At 42.8% G+C, this 21733-nt stretch overlaps 1 protein-coding gene across 1 annotated transcript in view; it reads left to right on the plus strand.

Moving 5' to 3' along the window:
- Window positions 1-21733, plus strand: part of KDM3B (lysine demethylase 3B) — an 84703-nt gene that overhangs the window by 12348 nt on the left and 50622 nt on the right. The window contains exons 2-5 of the mRNA XM_056124298.1: window positions 9003-9170; window positions 13653-13766; window positions 16908-17013; window positions 18823-18947. Coding sequence (XP_055980273.1) covers window positions 9003-9170; window positions 13653-13766; window positions 16908-17013; window positions 18823-18947 — 513 coding nt within the window. The remainder of the gene's footprint in view (window positions 1-9002; window positions 9171-13652; window positions 13767-16907; window positions 17014-18822; window positions 18948-21733) is intronic.

A 21733-nucleotide genomic window follows, 5' to 3' on the forward strand; every position in this document is an offset into this window, starting at 1 on the left:
GCGGGTAAATAAATGATACTTATGTTAATGAGTAAGAATGGCCTATGGAGAAACAGACAGATGATTACATGATTATGTGACAAACGTGGAGGCCTTTACTACTTGGATTACTAATGAGTTTTTCAAACGGTAATTTATTTAGTATTTTGTTTTATTATTATTTTATTTACTTATTTTTTTTTTGCTTTTTGGGTCACACCTGGCGATGCATATGGGTTACTCCTGGCTCTGCACTCAGGAGTTACTCCTGGCGGTGCTCAGGGGACCATATGGGATGCTGGGAATCGAACCCGGGTCGGCCGCGTGCAAGGCAAACGCCCTACCCGCTGTGCTATCTCTCCAGCCCCTGTTTAGTATTTTAAAATTTTTATTTCAGTGTCACTGAAATTAATGTAAACACATGTAAGCAATAAAAGGAAATGTGAAATGAAACAAGAGTTTTAACATAAACTAATGATGTGTTTTACCTCTATCCTTGGGTTCTAACTGTAATATGTATATACTAGAAAGTCTAACTTGAAAATCTAAAAATGAAAAAATACTTTTTTTTGATGCCAGGGATTGAACCCAAAGCTCATACATGCATGGTTTGCATTCCATGGCCAAGCCCATCCCCTTAAACTTTCATTTTTTTAATTTTTAGTTTTTGACCACATCTGTCAGTGATCAGGGGTTACTCCTGTGGTGGTACTCAGGGGACTGTATGAGGTGTCAGACAAGGCAAATGTCCAACCCACTGCACTTTCTCTCCAGGCTCCTGTCCAGCTATTTTTTTTTTTTGGTCACACCCAGCAAATGGGTTACTCCTGGCTCTGCGCTCAGGAATTACCCCTGGCAGTGCTCAGGGGACCATATGGGATGCTGGAAATCGAACCCCGGGTTGGCTACGTGCAAGGCAAACACCCTACCCACCGTGCTATTGCTCTAGCCCCTGCCCAGCTATTTTAATCCTGTTTTGATTATCTTACCTTGGTCATCTCAGAACCCAGCCCAACCTCTTTCATTGTTTTTTTTGTTGTTGTTGTTTTTTGTGGGTTTTTTTTCCAGTCTATATCCCTTCTTTCTAGCCTACTTTTTTAAAGTATTCATATTGTGTATTTTATTCTGAAATGATTCTTTACCTTATATGTTCTAATTTGTTTCATTTATCTAGCAAAGAGGTGAAGCATAATGCTAGGGCTCGCTAAACCTTACCCTGGGAGAGTATGTTTACATAGATCCACATCCTTTATTGTTATCAAAACAAATTCATATTGTTAGCCTGGAGTTGTTGCATGATCCCAGAAGATGTAGCACTGTGGTAGTTGTCAAGTTAAACACTTTGTTCTTTATCCTTTGCCCAGACAGGTTAAGAGATAATTGCTCTTAAATTAGATGAAATTTTGCTCCCATGTATTTCAACTTTTCTCTGATGTTTTCAGATATGTGATGATGATTCCTAGGAGTATTTAAGTTTTTTAATGTTCAAGGTCTGTACAAAGAATAAAAACCATTGCAACTTTAGTACAATGGCTTCCTTCAGTGCTCTTGTATCTGTGTTTTAGAATGGCTTAGAGTTTTGTGACTCATATATTGATGGGGGGGTGTAGGACTAGAGGATTGCGGTCTACTCCCAGCTTCATATCCAGGGATTTGCTCTTGGGGACCATGTGGTGCCAGAAATTAAATCGTATCTGCCACCAACAAAGGAAACACCTTTTTTCAGAAAATATTTTATTTTTTGTCATTTGGTTTGGGGGTCACACTGACAAAGCACAGGACTTACTCCTAGCTTTGCAATCAAAATATGGAATGCCTGATTCAAACCCGGGTTAGCTGCGTGCACGGGAAGTGCCTTACCTGTTGTACTATTACTCTGGCCTCCAAAGGAAGCACCTTAACCCCTTTACAAATTACTCTCTAGCCCTCATAAATTGATATTTTGTTTGTTTAGGGGACTCCATCCAGTGGTACTTAGACCATACTCCCCACTTGCACTCAGGAATCAGTCCTGGCAGGCTTGGGACCATATGTGGTATCAAGTGGTCAAACTTGGTTGGCTACATACAAGGCAAGCACCCTATCCACTGTCTATTGCTCCACCCCTCGTGTTGATTTTATTGTTTGCCTAGTTTGGGGCCCACACCCTGCTGTGTTCAGGGCTCACTATGGGCTGGGTTTAGGAGATCATATGCAGTGCCAATAATTGAACCCTGGTGGGCTGCATGCAAAGCAAGTGCCTCAACCATTGTACTATATCTCTGGCCTCTGATTTTTGCTCAGTAGACCATATGCATTGTTGAGATTCAAACCAGTGTCAGGGCTGCAGCCATGTGTTAACTATTGTACTTTCTCTCTAGCCCCTCTTATGTCTAGTTTCAGAAGTGGTTTGCAAACTAGAACTGCAACCTGATACAGTCATCATCATTTACCAAGATGTCTCTGTCAGGTTTTCTTTTTGGGGGTTTGGGCCATACCCCATGATGCTCAGGGTTTAATCCTGACTCTGCAATCAAAAATTACTCCAGGTTGGGGCTGGAGTGATATATAGCACAGCAGTTAGGGTGTTTGCCTTGCACGCAGCCAACCTGGGTTCGATTCCCAGCATCCCATATGGTCCCCCGGCACCGCCAGGAGTAATTCCTGGGTGCAGAGCCAGGAGTAACCCCTGTGCAATGCCAGGTGTGACCCAAAAAAGCAAAAAAAAAAAATTGCTCCAGGCGGTGCCAGGGAAACTATATGGGATGCCAGGGATTGAATCTGGGTTGGCTGCATGCAAGGCAAGCACCTTACCACTTTTGCTGTCTGAATCTTCAGCCCCTGTGTGGTTCTCTTAGTGATACCCATAGAGCATTGTGTCATTCAGAGTCACTGTCAGCTTGGGCTTTGAGCACTCCATGTACTCCTTGTTGTGACTTGCAAGGCCTTATTTGATTTCTATCCATGCTTCCTTCTGGCATCAGTCTATCTTTGTAATGACACCTCTGTTTCAGTCTCTGATATCAAATCCAAGTCTTTTTTTTCTCCCCCCTTTTTTCCCTTTACTGGTGCCAGACATCAAACCCAGGGCCTCATACATGTAATGCTTTACTGCTGAATTACATTCCTGGATCCCTAGTAATGTTTAAATAGTCCTTTACTTTTTGTTTGTTTTGATTTTGATTATGCTCTTTGGTGCTCAGGGGTTATTCCCTGCATGGTACTTGGTGGGACGCAGGGCCTTGTGGTGCTATGAATCAGACCTTCCACATGCGAAACACATGCTCCAGCCTATTGAACTACCTGTCCCTTACACTTACATGTTAAGTGTAAGCTGGGCGATCAAATTCTCGCAAACATAAGTCAGTTCTTAGTTTCACTGCTACGACATATAAAAATAATTTCGAGGGGCCAGACGATAGTACAGCAGGTAGGGTGTTTGCCTTGTATGCGGCTGAGCTGGGTTTGATCACCAAGTCCTCTGAGGCCACCAGAACTGATCCCTGAGTGCAGGGACAAGATTATTTCTGATCATCACCGGATGTGGCTCAAAAAACAGTCTCTATACTCTCCCTTCTCTCAACTCTATATAACTTCCCTGAGTTTTACTAACACCAGTGACTATTCCTCTCCCAACTTTGACTAGAACCTTAATGGCAACTATACAACTACGTACTTATACATATGAACATACCTTGTGCTAGCAGCTTGATAGAACCCTATTTTGGGGGGTGTTGTGGGGTGGGGTTTGGATCATACCCAGAAGTGCCTCTAGACTTCTGTGTGCTCTGGGGTCAGTCTTGGTGGTACTAAAGGCATTTAGTTGTGGTGTCAGGAAATCAAACAGGTTGACAAGGTACAAAGGCAAACACTTAACTCTGTAGTATTTTCCAGCCCCTATAACTTTTATTTATTTTTTTTTATTTGTGAGGGGTTATACCTGGCAGTGCTCAGGGCTTAGTCCTAGCGCTGTACTCCAGGACCACTCTGGGCAGTGCTTGGGGGCCCATATTTGGTGTCCGGGGTTGAACCTGTATTGGTCATGTGCAGGACAATTGCCTTACCAATTGTACTATTTCTGTGGCACTTAAAACTGTAATTTTGTTCATTTTTGGTTTCAGACCACACCTGCGATTGCTCAGGGGTTACTCCTGGAGGTGCTCAGGGTACCATATAGGATGCCAGGGGTCGAACTTGGGTCAGCCGTGTGCAAGACAAGGTTCTGCCTGCTGTAATATCACTCTGGCCCCTAAAACTTTAATTTTTAATCCTGGTATTCAAAGTTTGCCACACTAAGCCTTCTTCCCCCCAGCATCATCTCCTGTTCCTTCCTTCTCTACAGTATGCTATAGTTAGCCGCTGGCCAACCTACAACTTGACTGGCACTTTCCTTGACCTCAGCCCACAGCCGTTTTTCTCTGCATACCTATTACGTCGAAAGATTCTTCATATTTTATTTTATTTCTGATTATCTTAAGGCATGTCATTGATCAAGTAACACATTATAATTGGCTCTGGTTTTGAATGCAGTCTATATGCATAGAACTCATTTCATTTCATTTCATCATCCTGTTATTCGTCGATTGCCTCGAGCAGGCCCCAGTAACGTCTCTTTCATCTTAGCCCTGAGATTATATTCAAGGCTCTTTAGGAGAATGAGACCCATCATTGTTACTGGTATTTGGCATATTTGGTACGCCACGGGGAGTTTGCCAGACTCTGCCCTGTGGGCAGGCTACATTCGATAGCCTGCAAGGCGAATATATATGCAAGGCGAATGCCTAAACCTCTGTACTATTTCTTTGGCATCATTATTTTTATTTCATCTTTATATGTTTACATATTTACAGCAAACTGACAATCTTGAAGTAAGACCAGTTGTGTCTTATTGCAAGGGAAGATGATGACAAGCTTGAGAAGGAACATGTGTTGTGGCAAACTTCTGCAATAGAGTGGAGCTAAGCCTTCTAGCACGTAGGCCTCAGCTGCATTCATTATTCTGCTTCCTTTTTTTGGTGCCTGAATCAACATTTGGCTTTTAATCTTTTTCGAAGTTATTTGATGTTGTATATTATTCCCCTGGAACACACGTGGATAGGTCATGATTATAATCAGTGTAGCTCAGATCTTCGTGCTCTTCTTTCTTTCTCATCACAGTTGGTACGTGTTTGTTTTAAAGTATCAGTAAAGGGCCAGAGGGATAGTACAGAGTGTTAAAGCACTTACTTTGTATGCAGTCAACTTGATTCAAATCCCTGGCACCACATGGTGCCACCAGGGTTCAATTCTGAGCACAGAACCAGGAGTAACCCCTAAGCACCACTATGTGTGGCCCCGAAACAATAAATACATATATAAATAAAGGCAGCAGTGAAGTTTACATGGCATATTATAAACACTGAAGTCACAGTATCACATAATGAATTTAATATCTTGGATAACTTTTCAGCAGGCTACTACCAAAAAAATTCCCAGGTAATGAATTCACAAGTATTACCTATTAAGCCTAATGCTAGACTGAGCAGTGGCTTAAAAATGTATTTTTCAGGTATAAGTTCCTTGAATTTTCACATAGTTGTAACTATAATACACACACACCCCCACACACACACCCTCACACACACACGTATGATTGATTGAATATACTTGCAAAAGCTGTTATGAATTCAGTAGCAATTTTAATGTATTTGAGGGGTTTTTGGAGGTGGTGGGCATGAGGCACACCCAGCAGTGCTCAGGGGTTACTCCTGGCTCTGCACTCAGGAATCCTGGTTGGGTTCTGGGGACCACATGGGATGCCAGGAATCTAATCCAGGTCGGCTGTGTGCAAGATAAGTACTCTACCTACTGTACTATCAGGTCCTGTGGGTTTGAGGTTTGGGTTTGGTTTCCAGGCCACACCTGCCTATGCTCAGAGCTTACTCCTGGCTCTCTGCTCAGAGATTGAATGGGGATAAGCCACATACAACAAAAGTACCCTTTTGTGTTCTCTGACCCTGAGTTTGAGATATTACATGACCTCTTATAGTTGGAGAATAATAATGAATACATGTGCATGCCCCCTAATAGTCACCGGAAGTGCTTGGTGCCTCTAACTTCATGGTTGCTCACCGGGACTTACAGCTGTGGAGATCTGACACTTTCCCGCATTACTCATTGTTGCTTTAGGAGGCTTTAGGTGAGAAATTTCTCATGGAACCAAATGGTTTGAAAGAGTTTCTGAGAAATTGCTTTCTTTTCTTTCCCAAAGAGAACTGTACTGAGAGAACTATACTGCTGTCTTCTCTATTTTCAGGCTGACCTAGGAAGCTCAACCAATTACTCAGCTGCAGCAGCTCTCTGGATCCTTATTGCTTGCTTCACTTTTCCCTTTTTCACTCTGATAGTCACTTCTGTTGTTTTCTTGGCTTTGACTGCCTTCTCCCTCCCTCCTCTCTCTCTCTCTCTCTCTCTCTCTCGCTCTCTCTCTCTCTTTTTCTCTCCTTCCTCCTCTCTCTCCTCTCCCCACACTCAGTGGTGCTCCAGGTTACTCCTGTCTCTGCACTCAGGAGTTACTTCTGATGGTGGGCTTGTATGGAATGCTGGCAGTAAAACCCAGTTTGGCCACATGCAAGGCAAGCACCCTACCCGTTGTACTATCTTTCCGGCCCCCCTCCTTTTTTTCCTAATTCTGGGCATAGAACCCATGTCCTCACAATTGCAAAGCAAGCAAGTGATGTATTGCTGAGCTTGGCCCCAACTTTTACCTGTGTATCCTCTGAATCATATCTCAGCCCTCTAATTTATAATTTATCACTTTGTTGCATGTGTTTGCTAAAAGTGAAGCAAAATTCTTTTGTTGTTGTTTTTTGGTTTTTGGGTTACACCTAGAGTACTCAGGGATCACTCTTGGTGAGTAGTGGGGGACCTTATGTAGTGCCGGGGCTCAAACCCAGGTCCACTGCTTGCGAGGCAAGTGCTCTACCCGCTATCTCTCCAGCCTGAAGCCAAGTAAAAATCTTTGAAAATGAGGAGGCTATAAATACATGTACTCAGGCTGGAGTGATAGTACAACAGGTAGGGCATTTGCTTTGCTTACAGCTGACCCAGGTTCAATCCCCGACATCCCACATGGTCCCCCAAGCACCGCCAGGAGTAACCCCTGAGCATCACTGGCTGTGACCCAATAAAGCAAAATTAATAAATACATATACTCTAGCCTTTTTGTGATATATATTTATATTTGTGAGCTATTTATTAGGCATTACTTTTATTGATTTTTTAATACCGAGCTTTTGACGTTGTATTGAATTATAGAAGTTAGAATTTATATGGAACAATAAAGCATATTAGAAAACGATAGTTTCTGTTTCGGGTTTTTTTGTGGGGTGCATATCTGCTGGTGCTTGGGGGCCACACCTGGCTGTGCTCAGGGTCCACTCCTGTCTCTGCTTGGGCCATGCCTACTGCTGGTACTTGGGTGACCATATGCGGTGCCAGGTTTGAGCCAGTGTCAGCTGCATGATATGCAACTGCCTCAACCTGTGTACTTGGGCCAGTTCACTAGAAAAATGCAGTTCTTTAACAGAAATCAGGTGTAAAAACTTCTTTTTGGGGGGGGGTTGTTGATCCACACCCAACAGTGCTCAGGATGCATTCCTCCCTTTGTGCTCAGGGAATCACTCCTAGGGGAATTCCAACCTCCTTATGGTGTGCCTGAATCAAACCCTCTTGGGCCCAGGCACCCATACTGCTGTTCTTGTTTATTTGTTATTTTGTTTTTGAACCACACCCAGTGATGCTCAGGGTTACTCCTAGCTCTGTACTCAGGAATTGCTTCTAGCAGTGCTGGTGGAGTGGGGGGACCATATGGGATGCCAAGGATTGAACCCGGGTCAGCCACGTACAAGGCAAACACCGTACTGCTTTACTATTGCTCTGGCCCCCAACCTGTTGTTCTGTCTCCTCAGCCCCACTCGTATAAACTTCTAGTCTATTTTAAAAAGTGGAGTGTCTCTTCTGAAAGAAGCAAAGCATTGTGTTTGCATCATGCTTCTGCTAGTAGTTGATGGCCTGGGCCTGAGTAGGCTCTTGCACTTGGCTAACCTTGGTTTGATCCCTGGTACCTCAAGGCTGTGGCCCTCCCCCCATAAATAATTGGTGGCCATGGTACTGTTTAGTTCTAGTTTTCTTTTACTTGGGGACCATTCTCAGCAGTGCTCAGGGACTACTGGCTCTACTCAGGAGTTGCTCCTGCTGATACTTGGGGATCATGTGGTGCCTGGAATTAAACCTGGCCTTGTACAGGTGATGCATGCACTCTGCCCAAGGAGGCAGGTGCCGTCTTTCACTATTTAGTCTTTTGAATTATATACCATGTAGCACTGTAGCACTGTCCTCCTGTTGTTCATCGATTTGCTTGAACGGGCCCAGTAACATCTCCATTGTGACACTTGTTACTGTGTTTGGCATATCGAATACGTCACGGGTAGCTTGCCACTTTGCCATGCGGGCAAGATACTCTAAGTAGCTTGCTGGGCTCTCCGAGATGGGCGGAGGAATCGAACCTGGGCTGACCAGGTCGGCTGAGTGCAAGGCAAACGCCCTATCCTCTGTGCTATTATATATTATGTTGATATATCACTTACTCAGAAACAAAGACTAGGACCAATAGTCTGCCTTGCACATTGAGACCCTGGGTTTGATCCCCAGCCCCACAGAAAAATAAAGGAAACAAAAAATAATACCTGCAGAGAAGATCACTCTAAGGCAGATGTACCATGTAGCAGATGTTGTAGTGGGCTAAGACTAGCTTTCTTGAACTGAAGCTAAAATAAAGTTGTTGGGGTTTTTTGAAATCTGTTAAAAGAATTTAAAAGTAAGTTAATAGAACTTTTCAAAGAAGCTATTCAAAATGGGATTTATTTACTTAAATATTTATTCCCTTTTAAAATGTTTTTTGATGCCAGGTATCTAGGAAGAGCTATATCTCTAGCCCCTTTTATATGCTCCAGTGTAAGAATTTTCTAAATGTGACCCCTGAGCTATTTATTTCCTTTTTTCAGATCTTTGTAGAATTTGATGGCTGTAACTGGAAACAACACTCCTGGGTTAAAGTTCATGCTGAAGAGGTTATTGTGCTTCTGCTGGAGGGGTCTCTGGTATGGGCACCCCGGAAGGACCCAATCCTTGTCCAGGGCACTCGAGTCTCAATTGCACAGTGGCCAGCCTTGGTGAGTAACTTTTATTATCTAGAAAAATTATTAGAACTTCAGTACTATACTCTATAGTATTTATCAAATAGCTGGACACTTTAGACTTACCACAGTCTTGTGTTTTATCCTAACACACTTATTTTGAAGTTACCAAAGGAAAAATTAGATCATTTCTCCCTCTGAATTCTCTTTTTTTTCTTTTTGGGTCAGACCCGGCATACTCAAGGATAATCCCTGGCTGTGCACTCCTGGCGGTGCTCTGAGGACCTTATGGTCCTGGGGATCGAACCTGGGTCAGTCGGATGCAAGGCAATTCCCCAACCCGCTGTACTATTGCGCCAGCCCCAAATTCTCTCTCTTTTTTTTTTTTTTAGGTAATATTTGGTACTTTTTTGTTTCTAAAGATTTTCTTCACCTAGGAGCTGGGAGATGACTTAGTGACTAAAGCACCTTTTTTGCAAGCATGAAACCCTAGTTGGTTTCCCAGTGCCAATGTGTGCACCACGTGCAGACCTGGCATGAGGCCACATCACAGCCAGGTTGCAACTGAGGGAATGACCCTCAGCAAGCACCTACATTAGAAAAACCTGAGAGTCCTCAGAGAGGAGTGTGGCCCCTGATGGGTCTATATAGGAGCACCACAATGATCCCTTGCAAGGTGTCACCCCCAAACGTGTGTGAGAACCACAACTAAAGATTGCAACCCGCAGTGTCATTGTGACATCCACAGAGGGATGAATGGGAGAAAAAATAAGTAATGAAGTCTCCACCTAATCCAGAGCAATTGAAATCTTCTGATTCTTTTTTCTTTTTGGTTCACACTCAGTGATGCTCAGAGGTTACTCCTGGCTCTGCACTCAGGAGTTATTTCTGGTGGTGATAGGGGGACCATATGGGATGCCCGGAATCAAACCTGGGCCTGCAGCATGCAAGGCAAACACCCTACCTGCTCTAGCATCGCTCCAGCCTCTTCAGATTCTTATAAAATCTTCCTATTCTTCCTTTTTGTTTTGGTTTGGAGATCAAGTTCTCGGGGCTAGTCCCAATGGTGCTCACAGAGTTCTCCTGGCTCTTTGCTCAGGTCACAGAGTCTCCAATCACTCCTGACTCTATTCAGGAGCCCATATGCAGAATCAAACTGGGGCTGACCACATACAAGCCCCTCACCTCTGTCCTATCTCTCCAGCATTCACTTGGTTTTTGTTGTTTTTGTTGGGGAACCATACCAAGTGGTGTTCATGACTTCCTCCTGACTATACTCAGGGATTCCTTCTGAGGGTGTGCTTTGCTGTTGTTATGACCTGGCATCTCACACACTCAGACAAAGGTGCTTGCCTGGGAGTCACACTCTTCAGTTGTAGTACTTGTTCATACCTGATGCAGTGCTCCAGAAATTACTTAGTTAGGGCTGCTTGGGAACACATTCTACATGTGGAGGGTGGGAAATGGAATTTGGTCCATACCTGGCAGGGCTTAGGGGGACCATAAGTGGTGCCAGAGATTGAACATGGGTAGGCCACATGTAAAACAGGTACCCTACCCATTATATCTCTCAGGACCTTATGAATGACTTCAAGATTCTATACATTAGTGAGATCACGCTATTTCTCTAAGCTATTTCACTTATCTTAATAACTTCAGACTTCTTCCTTGCTATCGTAAATTGCAGAATTTTCTCTTTTAGCTTTATTCTTTTTTTGTGAGCTACACCTGGCTGTGCTGAGGCTTACTCCTGTCTCTCTGCTCAGGGATCACTTCTGGTGAGACTCAGGGAATTGTATGTAGTGCTAGGAACCAAACCTAGGTCAGCTACATGTAAGGCAAGGGTCCTACCTTATTATTGTACTATTGCTCTCACCCCAAGTTGCACAAATTGAACCTGGGTCAGCCGGGTACAAGGCATTTGCCCTACCTGCTGTATTTATTGCTCCTGTATAATACAAGGGTTCTACCTTATTGTACTATTGCTCTGACCGCAAATTGCAGGATTTTCTTTTTTCCATTCATCTGTTGCCAGACACATAAGATGCTTCCAGTTTTAGTTACCATAAATAATGCTGAATTGAACATAGGGGTGCAGATGTCTTTTTAAGATTTCTATTTCACTTCTTTTACTTACTTACACAGAAATTGCTGGATTATGTGATAGTTTTACCTTTAATTTCTTTTTTTGTTGTTGTTATTCTTGGGCCACTTTCAGCAGTGTTCAGGCTTACTCCTGGCTCTGCGGTCAGAGATCACCTTGGCCGAAGTCGGGGACCATATGGGATGCCAGGTCAGCTGTGTTCAAGACAGACATCCTACTTGCTGTACTGTATCTTTGGCCCCAGCTTTTAATTTAAGGAACTTCCATACTGTTTTTTCAGAGACCGCCAGTTTACAATTCCACTAACAGTGCAAAAGGATTCCCTCTCTTCCACATCCTTGCCAGTTTGTTGATCTTTTCTGTTGTTTTTTATTTTGCGGGGAGGGGCCACACCTGGTAGTGGTTGAGGGACCCTGTGGTGCAAGGCACAGAACCAGGGGACTCCACATGCAAAACAAGTGATCAGTTGAGCTGTCTCTCTGGCCTATTTGGTATCTTTTGTTTGGGGGCCACACTAGTCAATGCTCAGGGGTTATTCCTGGCTCTGTGCTCAGGGTTCTCTTCTGGCAGGCTTGGGGAACAAAAAGGGGTACCGGGGATCGAACCCTGGGTCAGCCGCTTGCAAGGTGAGTGCCCTACCCTCTGTACTGCCAGTCCAGCCCCCAATAATAGGTTTTTCCTTTTAACAGCAGTAGGGTGATCTCCTTATGAATTTGATTTTCATTTTCCTAATGATTTGTGATGTTAATTCCCTCTTTGGCCATTTTTTATGTTTTGTTTGGGAAAAATATCAATTCAAGTGTTTTTTATTTTGTTTTGCTATTGGGTGGTATGAGCTCCTATAAAAAAGAAAGAAAGAAAGAAAGAAAGAAAGAAAGAAAGAAAGAAAGAAACTTAGCTTGCTCTCCAAGCCCTTGAACAAAATAGTCCATTAAAGTTTAACTGAGTATCCATTTATTTCTGTGTTGATAAAACATAATGATTACATAGTTTTTTCTTAAATTCTGTGGCTAATAATCAAAATATTTTTAGGGACTGGGAGATAGTACAGCTGGTAAGATGCTTGCTTGCATGTGGCAGACCCAGTTTTGACCCAGTTTCCTTTTCCTCCGTATGGTCTCCTGAACCCTCCAGGAGTGACCCCTGAATGCGAGCACAATGAGATGTGGCCCCCCCAATACATATATGTATGTACATATAGAGAGAGAAATAAAACCTTTCAAGCTGTTATTTCATATCATTTACAAAATTATCTTCTAGTAGAGCCTACCTTCTGTTCTATCCCTCTAACCTGTTATTTTTTTGGTTTGTTTTTGAGCTGCTTTGGGTTGTGTTCAGGCTCAGTGCTTAGGAATCACATCTGGCAGGGCTCAGGGAACCATTTGCAGTGCCAGGAATTGAACTTGGGTCAGCTGCATGCCAGGCAAGCACCTAAACCTTGTACTATCTCTCTGGACTGTCATTTGTTTTTATAGAGCTTTTAAGGACCGGAGCAATAGCACAGCATGTAGGGCATTTGCCTTGCATGCGGCCAACCCTGCCGACCCTGGTTCGATTCTTCCACCCCTCTTGGAGAGCCTGGCAAGCTACCGAGAGTATCTCGCCCGCACGGCCAAGCCTGGCAAGCTACCCATGGCGTGCGTATTTGATATGCCAAACACAGTAACAAGTGTCACAATGGAGACATTACTGGACCCGCTCCAACAAATCAATGAACAATGGGAAGACAGTGACAGTGACAGAGCTTTTAAAAGAAACTTAAATGATTATAGCTCACTGGATGATTTTTGTCAAGTTACGAAATAGTATTATGAGCTTATGATGCACATTTATTATACCAGTATTATTTTAGAAATTTCATAAGATTTTAGGACTTCTAGGGGCCAGAGCAATACTACAGTCGGTGGGGCCCTTGGCTTGCATGTGGCCAACCCAAGTTCAATCCTGGTATTCCATATTTTCCCCTAAGCATTGCAAAGCCAGGAATAAGACCTGACCTTTGCCAGGTGTGGCCCAAAAGCCATAAAAGAAAAGAAAAAAAAATTTTAGGACTTCTAAAGATGATAATGGAATTACTTGTAATTCTGAGAATTTTACACTAATTTAGCCCTCTTGAACTGGCATGATTTGCCAGATCTCTGGTCAGAATGAGGAATTTCCCATTCTTGTTCTTTTGGGTTGCAAGAGTCTTGAGCTGTGTTTGGCTCCAGTTTGCTTTCTCTAATTATTAAGAGGGCTGGAGGCTGGGCGGGGAATGTTTCCAATGACTTATTAGGCTTTAGTTTATCTATAATTACCGGGGTGAAAGGTACATTAACAATGGATATTTTCTCTGAAGGTGGATATTTGCTTGATTTGTTATTTATTTGCTTTTTTCCAAGTTTTAATCAATTTCTTGTCCTTGTCCTTCACAGACTTTCACTCCTTTGGTAGATAAGCTGGGTTTGGGTTCTGTGGTGCCAGTTGAATACCTTCTGGATCGTGAGCTTCGTTTCCTGTCAGATGCTAATGGATTGCATTTGTTCCAGGTACCCAAATTCTAAATTCATTTCTTTTCTTGCTAATTTCTTTTGATTATAAACATGGGTGTTTCCTCTTTTCTTTTAACTTAAAGGCTTTTTCCTATTTTCCCCTGTGTAAATAAAGTTGATCTCCTTTTGCTGATTAGAGGCTTTTTTTTTTCCTACTACACACCCTTAACCCACCTTAAAAACCCCTGGGGCTGGGGAGCGGCTTGGAGTGCACTGCTTTCCCAAGCCTGCTGGACTCTGGCTCTTCATAGTGTTTTTTTTGTTTGTTTGTTTGTTTGTTTGTTTTTCTTTTTGGGTCACACCCAGCGATGCACAGGGTTTACTCCTGGCTCTTCACTCAAGAATTATCCCTGGCAGTGCTCAGGGGACCATATGGGATGCTGGGAATCAAACCCGGGTTGAGGCAAACGTGCAAGGCAAATGCCCTACCCACTGTACTATTGCTCCAGCACCTCTGCATGGTTCTTTGAGCACTATTGGGAGTCCTGGAGTAGCCCAGAGCACTAGTAGGTGTGACTAAGTAAATTGGGTGGAGGGCACAAAAATTAATAAAGCACTACAGATTACACTTATTTTGTTGCTGTTGTTTTGGGACCACACATGGCTGTGCTCAGGAACTACTTATGACTCTGTACTTAAGAATCACTCCTAGCTGGGCTCTGGAGAACCTGTGTGGTGCTGGGGATTGAACCTGGGTCAAGCAAGTACAAGGCAAGGTCCTACCCAGTGTATCTTGGGTCTCTGGCCCAAGATCATAGTTCTGAGGGTCATTTCAGAAGAGCTGGTTTTCCAGAGGTGATTACTTGAGTCTGGGGGACCTACATTTTGTCAGTGGTAAAGATGATGTTACAGAAATCTGACCAAGAATCAAACACATGAGAGGTTAGAGGGAGAGCCAAGTTTTATTTACACACGTGAACTCAACCTGGCTAACACCAAGATGGGTCAAGCCACGAACGCAGTTTACACAGTTATATAGGCTAGATACAGGATACAACAATCCAATGGGAACAATGTTCTCATCTAACATAATCGTGGTTGCTAACATACATCATGCTTGGTACAGTCAGTGATTGATACATTCTTTTTTAGGTTCCATAAAGACATTTACTAACTGTTTCTGTGACCCTGTTCCATTCCTACCCAGCTCAGTCTGGCTCCTCTTGTTCCAGACATGACTTTATGATTTATGACCTATTCATCTCTACCCACTCCTAGAATGGGTCACTCAGAGGTTCTGCCTCTAGTTTCCCACTTCTGCTCCTAAATTTTCCTACTACATGGGTGGTTGGGGTGGCTCCAAGCAACATTAAATATTGAATAGCACAGGTATTATGTCTTTAGTTATAAAGAAAGGGATAAATTAGTGGTTTAAACAAACTAGTGATCTAGAGAATTGGAATTTATGCTAGTATATTTCTCTAAAGGTTAAAAATTGTAAAACTTTGTGCCAAAAATATAGTAAAGGGGCAAGGCCTTGCATGCTGCCTACCTGAGTTCTATCCACTGAGCATATCAGCAGTGATCCCTGAACATCTCCAGGTGTGGCTCCAAAATAGACCAAATAAAAAGTATTTGTTCTTTGCTTTTGTTTAGGGGCCACACCTAATAGTGTTCAGGGCTTACTCCTAGCTGTGTGCTCAGGGATCACTCCTGGTGGACTCGACGGAACTGTATGGGGTGCTGGGGATCCAATCCAGGACACCTGCGTGCAAGGCAAGCACCATAATCACTGGACAATTACTCTGGCCCCCAAGTTTTTATGTCTTATGAAGATAGCACAGAGCAGTGTTTCTGAAACTCTCTTGTGAACTATTAAAGATGATTTTATTTGTTGATGTGTCTTTCTCCCTCAGTGGGTCTCACTCCCTCTTATCAGTCTATTCCAAAAATTGAAAAAAAAAACAACTTTTTTTAGGGATTTTTGTTTTTGTTTTGGGGGTCACACCCAGCAGTGCTCTGGTCTTACTCATTGCTCTGCACTCAGGGATCGCTCCTGGCTGGGCTCGAGGGACCATGTGGGATGCCCGGGATCGAACTAAGGTAGGCCTCGTTCAAGGCAAGTGCCCTACACACTGTACTATCATCTGGCCCCATAGATTTTGGTTTTGAGCCACACCCAGCAGTACTCAGGGCTTACTCCTGGCTCTGGCCTCGGGATTCATTCTTGGTGCTGCTCAGGGGGACCACTTGGGGTGCCAGGGATCAAACCCAGGTTGGCTGCATGCAAGGCAAGCACTTTAACAGCTGTACTGTAGCTTCAGTTTCAGCAGTTTTTTTTTATTCATTGTTGTGAATAGGACCTTAATAAATTTGGATAAAGGGGCCGAAGAAGATAGTGCAACAGGTAAAGCACTTGCCTTGCACACTCCTAACCTGGATTTGATCCCTCGCATCCCAGATGGTCCCACAAGCCCACTGAGATTGATCCCTCAGTACAGAGCAAGGAATAATACCTAGCATTGCTAGGTATTGCTCAAAAATCAAAAAATAAAATATATGTTGGATAAATGTTTCTTTTGGAGCTAGAGCGATAGTACAGTGGGGTAGGGTGCTTTCCTTGCATGCGGCCAAACAGTGTTTGATCCCTAATACCCCATATGGTCCCCCAAGCTCCTTCAGCAGTAATCCCTGAGCACAGAGCCAGGAGTTAGTCCTGAGCACCGCTGAATGTGGCCTCAAAACAAGCCTAGAATTTTTTTTTTTATTTTGGGCCACACCTGTCAGTGCTCTGGGCTTATTCCTAACCTCTGTGTTCAGGGATCACTTCTGGTAGGGCTCAAAGGACCATATATGGTGCCAAGGATGAAACCTGGGTCAGCCACATACAAGGCACCTTTTCTATTTTATATTATTTCTCTAGCCTCTAGAATAAGTTTTTTATCCTTAAGTGTGACAAACACTAAAGTTTTTCTTCTAACTTTTTCCCAGAGGTTTTAATGCTATTTTACATAGAAAGATACAGTGTATAATAGTTCCTAAATTTAATTGATCCTAGTGTCTTTTTTTTTTAACTGTCTCAAACAAGGATTCTTTGGCAATCAATATGGAATTCCTCGGGGGGATAATTTTCCTCATCTGGATAGATATTGTTGCTATTATTATTAATATTCAATTATTTTCTTTTATCTTTGCCAGATGGGAACAGATAGCCAAAACCAAATTCTTTTGGAACACGCTGCACTGAGAGAAACAATTAATGCTTTGATCAGTGACCAAAAGGTACAAGAGATATTCAGCCGAGGTAAGAACCATGTAGTGTACTGTCCTGAGTCCTGAATCATGTATATGACCAGTGTTGAAAGAGAATCGAAGGTGCGAATACCAAGTAACTCTGAATATTTTTGCTTACCTTCCTTTTAAAATTATTTATTTATTTATTTTGGTTTGGGGGTTACACCCAGTGGTTTTTAGGGGTTACTCCTGGCTCTGCACTCAGAAATTACTCCTGGCAGGCTAAGGGGACTTTATCAGATGCTGGGGATTAAACCCATGTCTGCCACATGCAAAGCAAGCACCCTACCTGCTGTATCCCCTCTCCAACCCCTGAGCTCACCTTTTTTTTTTTTTTTTTAATTTTTTATTAGTGACTCACCGGCTCACCTTTTTTGTAGCTAGTCAGTGGTGATTCCAGTTACTAGATCGGGTTGGAAAAAAGGATCTTACTCAAACCTCTATTTCCTTCATGTCTTATTTTGTAATACAGTTTTGTTATGAGAGGTTTTATTCTTTTATTTTGATTTTTGTTTTGGTCTTGGGCCATAACTAGCTCTGCTCAGGGGTTACACCTGGCTCTACACTCAGGAATTACTCCTAGAGGTGCTCTGGGAACCGTATGGGATGCCGGGGATCTAACCCAGGCCAGCCATATGCAAGGCAGATGTCCTACTTGCTGTGCAATCTGTTTAGCCCCAGAGGTTTTTTGGGTTATTTTTTCGTTTTTCCTAAGTATTTATTAGACAATCCTTTTACTAGATAAATGTTAAGGTGCTAGAAAATCTGTTGAGCTCATGTTGGTAATGTTCTAAAGGACAAAAGACTTTACACGAACAAATAGCTTAGAGTACAATCATAAAGCAAGATATTCACAGATTCATTCATGTTAACAGTATTTTTAAGAATGAAAACAAAAAGAATTGTTCACATTACCACTTCAGTTACAGGTATGTGCCGAGGGAAGTTCTGTGACCCTGTTTATTCTTCCTGTTGTGCTACATTCAAGTCAAATACATCCTATATTTGTTCAGACTGTTGTTGCAAGGACTGGAGACTTCATAAATTGAACCCTGTGCCTGCTCTTACTCAAAACTAGAGTGAAAATGATTCTATAGCATTTCAGTATTTCTGTGGTCACAGCATAGTAGCACATTCAGCTTGCTGTCCTCTTTTTTTTTTTTTTTTGACCACACCTGATGATGCTCAGGGGTTACCCCTGGCTCTGTGCTCAGGAGTTGTTCCTGGTAGTACTTGGGAGATAATATGGGATGCCAGGAGTTGAACCTTGGTCACCCACATCCCACCCACTTGACCATCTCTGAACATGCTACTATGCTGTGACCACAGAAATACTGAAATGCTATAGAATCATTTTCACTCTAGTCTTGAGTAAGAGCAGGCACAGAGTTCAATTTATGAAGTCTCCAGTCTTGCACCAACAGTCTGAACAAATATAGGATGTATTTTCCTCCCCAATAAAATCTCTCACTTTTTATTTTGGGTTTATATCAGATAGATACGAGTTCATTTTCTTTATACTACCTGTAGTTTCTGATATGTGGTATTCTTTCTTTTCCCTGTACTGCTTCTAGAATTGTAATATTGAAACTCCCAGGAGAATGTAAGGATTCTCCAGATAGAATTTATAAAGATCACTGGGTGAATTTGTTTGGACATTGTTAACTATGGTAAATCTGAAATTACTAATTTTTTAGTTTCACATAAGAGGACTAAAAGTGCCAACATTTATACCTTTATAGTTTTCCTTACATTTTTAGAATCACTCATGATATACAATTTAACCAAAAATAAGCCGTACTGTTTGATCTCTCCTTAGGTCCCTATAGTGTTCAAGGTCACAGGGTCAAAGTGTACCAGCCTGAGGGGGAAGAGAGTTGGCTCTATGGCGTTGTGAGTCATCAGGACACCATGACCCGTCTTATGGAGGTGTCTGTCACTGAGGTAGGTTTTCTGTCATTTTGTCTAAGCTCCAGCCATCCCCTGATAGGGTCCATTGTAGAGAAAATATGTGCTACACTACACAGAAGAGTTAAGTTAGTATCACTTAGTAATTGTATGGCCTTTAGAAAAGCTGTTCACCTTTGTTGGTTTGTTTTGGTTTCGGGGATGCATCTAGCAGTGCTCGGGGCTGCTCCCTGGGGTCCCACATGCAAAGCATATCCTCCAGTTTTGTGGGCTCTTTCACCTGCTGTTCACTGTTTTGTGTGGACAACATCTGGTAGTACTTGGGAAACCATGTGTTGCCAGGAATCCTGTTAGAAAGAATGTGCTCAAGCCAGTAAGCTGTCTCCTTAACTTTGTGGGGGTGGGAGGGTGTTAGGGGCAGCACCTTCAGTGCGTAGTACCTACTCCTGGCTCTGCATAGGAGTCGCTCCTGGTAGTACTTAGTCAAATATGTGACGCCAGGGATTGAACTAGATCAACCTCATGCAAGGCAGGCACATGAACCTCTGTATTATTTCTCTGGCTGCTCAACATATTTTTTTAAGCGGGAGTGGGAGTGAGCAGGGTGCCTCCCAAGCATTGATCAGGGCACCAGGGGCAACTCTAGGAGTGCTCACTTTTCAAACCTCCTGACCAGTTGTCTTCTGTCATAGTTAGATAACACCCTACTTATTTCACTGCATATTTTTAAAAACTGAGAAGCGAAAGTATTTTGAATTCCTTAAAACAATATGCAGGGGCTGGAGAGATAGCACAGCGGGTAGGGCGTTTGCCTTGCACGCGGCCAACCCGGGTTCGATTCCCAGCATCCCATATGGTCCCTTGAGCACTGCCAGGAGTAACTCCTGAGTGCAGAGCCAGGAGTAATCCCTGTGCATTGCCAGGTGTGACCCAAAAAGCAAGAAAATAAATAAATAAATAAATAAACAATATGCAGTTACTGTGTTGGTACCACTGTGTTTCCATATTCATAAAGATATATAGCTTTTAAAAAATCTAGTCAGCCTTTGTTTTTGTAATATATATACCATCCCCCCCGCCCCCCACTCAGATGAGGAGTCCGAAAGGTAGTACAGTGGGTAGGGCACTTTGCTTGCATGCAGCCAACCAGGGTTCAATTCCCAGCATCCCAAATGTTCCCCTGAACACCACCAGGAGTAAGTCCTGAGCATCTCTGGGTTTGGCCCACCCCCCCCCCCAAAAAAAAAGCAGAATTTAGTAGCCTTCTGTCTACCATTCAGTCTTCTTTTGGAAAAAGAAAAAAGAAAAGAAAAAATGAATAATGTCATGAAATAGAAAGAATATAGCATCTAAAGCTACCTGGAGAATTATCTAGGAAAAATAGGAGGTGTTATTTTGAGGGAAATAGCTATGCTTTGTATTTATGACAGTTTGAAGTGATTCAGACTTGTCCGTAGCAATCATGTTGAATGTAAACAGTAATGGCTTAGATGTTTTTTTGAGGTGTTTGGTGGTTGTGATTGTTGTGGGTTTTGTTTGTTTGTTTTTTTTTTCTGAGGAGGACGCACCTGCTGGTGCTCAGGACTTACTCCTGGATCTGTACTCAGGGATCATTCCTAGCCGACTTGGGGGACCACATGTAGTGCTGGGAATGGAACGCAGGTCAGCAATTTGCAAGGCAGGTGCTTTACCAGCTGAACTCCAACCCAGAATTTTGAGTTAAAAAACAACAACATTGGGTGGATCCTTAAGGGATAAAAGTTAACTGAACAAGGGGCCAGAAAGTATAGTGGGTAACGCCCTTGCCTTACATGTGGCTGACTCAAATTTGATCCCTGGTGTCCCATATGGTTGGTTCCCCCTAGAACTGCCAGGAATGAGGCCTAAGTTCAGAGCCAGGAGTAACCCCTGAGCATTGCCAGGTGTGGGTCAAAAACAAAAACAAAGTTAATTAAATTTATAATTTTAACAGATTTTCATATGCTTCCCTACCCTCCACTCCACCTCCCCAAAAAAAACAAACAGTATAATTTCAAGTAGTAGAGCATAAAGGTAAACTGGATAGTATAAGCCATCCTCTACCTTAGGCAATTGTCATTCCCTCCAGTGTTAAGGATCTTAGAATGTATTCCATGTTCCTTATCTTCTGTGTGTATGTTTTTGTATGTATCAGCTATTTGTATAACAATTCCACAAGTCATATTTTATTGAAAATGGGATTATAGTTTGTAATTCAGTCTTTTAATTGTAAATTATAAGCATATTTTCCCATAAAGATCTATAAATCTACCTTATCATTTTTTTTTTAACCCCAGCAATGCACAGGGGTTACTCCTGACTCTGCACTCAGGAATTACTTCTGACGGTGCTCAGGGGACCATATGCGATGCTGGGAATTGAACCCGGGTCGGCCGTGTGCAAGGCAAATGCCCTACCCGCTGTGCTATCTCTCCAGCCCCTACCTTATCCTTTCAAAGGTGCATGTAATTCCTCAAACATTTAATTCCTCTGCACTCAGTAATATCTAAGTGCAGAGTCAGGAGTAATACATTCTAACAATTTAAAATTGATAGCTACTTAGATTTGGGGGAATTAGGCTACACCTGTCACTGCTCAGTAGCTACTCTTGGTTCTGCTCAGGGTCATTCCTGGCTGTGCTCAGAGACTGGTATGCAGTGCCGGACATCAAACCATGGTTAGTTGCATTCAAGTCAGCACCTTAACCCCCATACTGTCTCTCTGGCCCACATCATGGTTGTATTTTCACTAATATAAATAATATTGCAAATGAATGTCTTTGACCATATATGTGTCATTATAAA

The sequence above is a fragment of the Sorex fumeus genome, unplaced genomic scaffold, assembly GCF_029834395.1.
Source record: "Sorex fumeus unplaced genomic scaffold, SorFum_2.1 ptg000051l, whole genome shotgun sequence".
Taxonomy (NCBI): domain Eukaryota; kingdom Metazoa; phylum Chordata; class Mammalia; order Eulipotyphla; family Soricidae; genus Sorex; species Sorex fumeus.